Source organism: Lottia gigantea (genome assembly GCF_000327385.1).
Source record: "Lottia gigantea unplaced genomic scaffold LOTGIsca_202, whole genome shotgun sequence".
In the NCBI taxonomy this organism is placed as follows: domain Eukaryota; kingdom Metazoa; phylum Mollusca; class Gastropoda; family Lottiidae; genus Lottia; species Lottia gigantea.
The window spans coordinates 36,911-40,386 of record NW_008708415.1 but is presented as its reverse complement, the minus strand read 5'-3'; the positions used below and the strand labels follow the sequence as shown (position 1 = coordinate 40,386).

General features: G+C 34.8%; 1 protein-coding gene across 1 annotated transcript; it reads right to left on the bottom strand.

Moving 5' to 3' along the window:
• Positions 1-1,017: 1,017 nt before the first annotated feature.
• Positions 1,018-2,034, bottom strand: LOTGIDRAFT_174543 (hypothetical protein; the record flags this gene model as incomplete). Its single annotated transcript, XM_009053880.1, has 3 exons — positions 1,018-1,313; positions 1,359-1,499; positions 2,010-2,034. The coding sequence occupies 3 exons, from the start codon at positions 2,032-2,034 to the stop codon at positions 1,018-1,020; spliced, it is 462 nt and encodes a 153-aa protein (XP_009052128.1).
• Positions 2,035-3,476: the final 1,442 nt, after the last annotated feature.

The following is a 3,476-nucleotide window of genomic DNA, read 5'->3' as shown; positions in this document are numbered from 1 at the left end:
GAAATTCAAAACAATCAAGACGACATTGCGGGGGGTGTAGATGTCTTTTTTGGGAACTTATGGATTGGAAGCACTTTTTTCCCATGGAATGAAATGAAATGGGGAAAAGTGCTTTCAATCCATAAGTTCATATACTACTGTTCTAAATCCCAGATAAACGATGGAGGAAGGGTAACGTTTGAAATCAATTATTTGTCCAATTGCCTACTCCTATCTGACGCTTATTTCCGTTGGGATATTAAGATTAAAGATGGAACTACCCATCCAAACAGAATCCCAGAACAGAATGTTACGTTAGAAAACAATTTTCCCCTCCTTATTCAGCGAAATGGTTTTAGAAGCAGGTTCAAATATGATTGAAACCATTAAACTCCCAGGTGAATTTGACATGTTCAAAACCCTACTTTATCCAAAAGAATATAATTCATCATCGAGATGTAGTCTGGTGACCAAACACCAGATTTTGAAGGAAGTATGTTTTGGAGTACATGCAATGTTTTATTGTTTTTTCTGCATCAGATAACTCTTCTGAACACATTTCATTGGGGAAATTTTTTTATGGACCAAATTCAAAATGGCCGCCATCCCTGATATTCCGTGATATTTCTGTCATAACTTTGCTTCTAGGGCACCAAGAGACATAATTTTGGAGTCATTCGTTAATGATGGTTTTTAATCCCTATGGGTAGGTTATGATGGTCAAAAATTGAATTAAATTGAAAATGGCCGCCATCCTCGATATTCCGAATACAATATCTGTCATAACTTTGCTTCTATGGCACCAATAGACATAACTTTGATGTCTTCAGGGTGGTCAAGGAACTCATTTATAATGGTTTTATTCCCTGTGGGGAAAAATTAAATTATATCAAAATAAAATATACAATACTCAGTAGGAATCGTCAGAAGTCTCGTATATCTTGACTCAGTTTATAATTGTTTCACAAATTCTGGTGTTGGTAAAGTTTGTTATTACTGGTTTCCAAAATAAATATTAGTACTTCTTATAATAAACAGTCAAACAACCTTCGCCTCTATCAGTCCAACAACACCTTTTACCACCAGTCCAACAACATCTTCACTACCAGTCTTAAAATATCCCCTATTATACCAGTCCATCAAATCTTCCCAAAACCATCGCCTACTACCAGTCCTACAATAACCTCTTCCACCAGTCCGACAATATTTCCATTTACCAGTCCGTCCGCGTTCCCTACCACCAGTCGGTAGGCATCCCCTATTACCAGTCCGACAACATCTCCAATTTACCAGTCCATTAACATCCACTACTACCAGTCCAACCAATTTTCCTACTACAAATCCAACATCACCTCCTCATACAAAACCAGCGACATCACCTACTACCAGTCCAAAAATCTTTTGTAATACTAATCCAATAACACCCCCTACCACCAGTCCAATAATCTTTTGTAATACTAATCCAATAACATCCCCTACTACCAGTCCAACCAATTTCCCTACTACAAATCCATCATCACCTACCCATAGAAAACCAGCGACATCTACTGGACTGGTAGAAGAACATGTTTAAGGACTGGTCGTGAAGATGTTGTTGGACTGGTGGTAAGAGAGGTTGTTGGCCTGGTAGTTAGAGATGTTGTTGGACTGTTTATTATAATTAATTACATTTCTTTTCGACACCAATAATGACATACACTAGAATTTGTAAAAACATTTTTTGGATAAAAATTATGTGTTACAATTTAAGGGACTTTTCGATTTTTCGATAAAATAACCACAAATAACCATTATAATGAATTCCTTGACCCTGAAAACATATATTCTAACATCAAAATTATGTCTATTGGTGCACTAGAAGGAAAGTTATGACAAATATAGTATCCGGAATTTCCGGCCATTTTCAATTTAATTCCATTTTCACGATAATAACCATCATAAGTGAATTTCTTGACCCTGAAAACATATATTTTGACACCAAGATTATGTCTATTGCTGCACTAGAAGCAAAGTTATGACAGAAATAGTACTTGGAATATCAGGGATGGTGGCCATTTTGAATTTGGTCTATGAAAAAAATTTCCCCAAGGGTACCAAAGTGGCACCCGGTGGAAATGTGTTCAGAATCGCTATCTGATGCAGAAAAAACAATAAAACATTGTATGTACTCCAAAACATACTTTGGTGCTCTGGGGACTAATGGGGAAATTCAAAACAATCAAGACGACATTGCACGTGATGCCAACGAAGGAACAGTTAGAACTGCAGTTAGATCAAACTGTTGATGGTAATAGTTGGGGAACTTATGTTAACTGGCCTGTAAATCCACTATTCGGTTAACTCGAACATAGAAAGGTTTACATTGGTCTTCCTTTCAAATTCCATCTTCAAAGAACAATAAATAATGATAGAATATTTTTTGGAGAAGACAATTCAAATGCTAAATTGGAAATAACAAATATTCAATTATATGTTCCAGTAATAACCCCCAACAATTGAAGTAGAAACAAGACTACTTAATAGTTTGACAAAAGATATTGATATAGCATTATTAAGAAGAAACACGATTGGATCGATAACAATCACATGTGAGAATTACATATGGCAAGTGACAAACACTACAAAACCAGCAAGATATTTAATACTTCGTTTCAAAACTCTTTCGGATTCGCAAGAAAATAATAATAACCTTTTAAAATAACCGGTGACAACTTTCGAGATCCTAAAATAAAAAGAGTTCAAGTAAGAAAGAATAACGAAAATTATCCAAACCAACCTTTGACAATTGATCCAGATACTAAAGATTTTAACGAATTATATAGAAACTATAAAATTATGAGTGAGTTATTTTGAAATGTACCTCAGTTTCAATATGTTGATTTTGTTTTAAATTATCCAATAGTTTGCTTTGATCTCTCCGCCCACAAAGAAGATTTGTTCAAGACGGGTGTTCAGCTGCCCGTATATATTGAAAAGACAGCAGGAGAAATGGTCGGGTATTGTTTATTACTAGAAGAGTCTCGTCATATCATAAATATAATGGATAGAAAGATGAACAGAATTGAATACAAAAAAATTATTTTAAAAAATGAAACCAGAAATTTTAGTCGAGAAAATATTAGAATCAATTGGAAGTGGCAAACCGAAAACAATTATTTATAAAGGTAAAAAGATACATATATCAAAATCAATTATCGACAAATTAAAAAATCATAAAATTCAAGAACATATCAATTTTGATGAAATAGACAAACAAGCCAAAGAAGGTGGATTTCTGTTTCTCCTACCCTTAATTTTCGCGGGGCTAGCGGCCACAGAGTAAGCTCGGCTGTTTCAGCGAAAAATAAGAAAAAAGCAGAAGACGCTTCAGCCAGAGAAAAACGTAGACATAACTTAGAACTGGAAAAATTAGCCAAAGGTTCGGGCATAAAAGATATCTTATCAACCATCAAACAATTCAACAATGAAACCAAGAAAACAGTAAAAGAAGGTTTGTC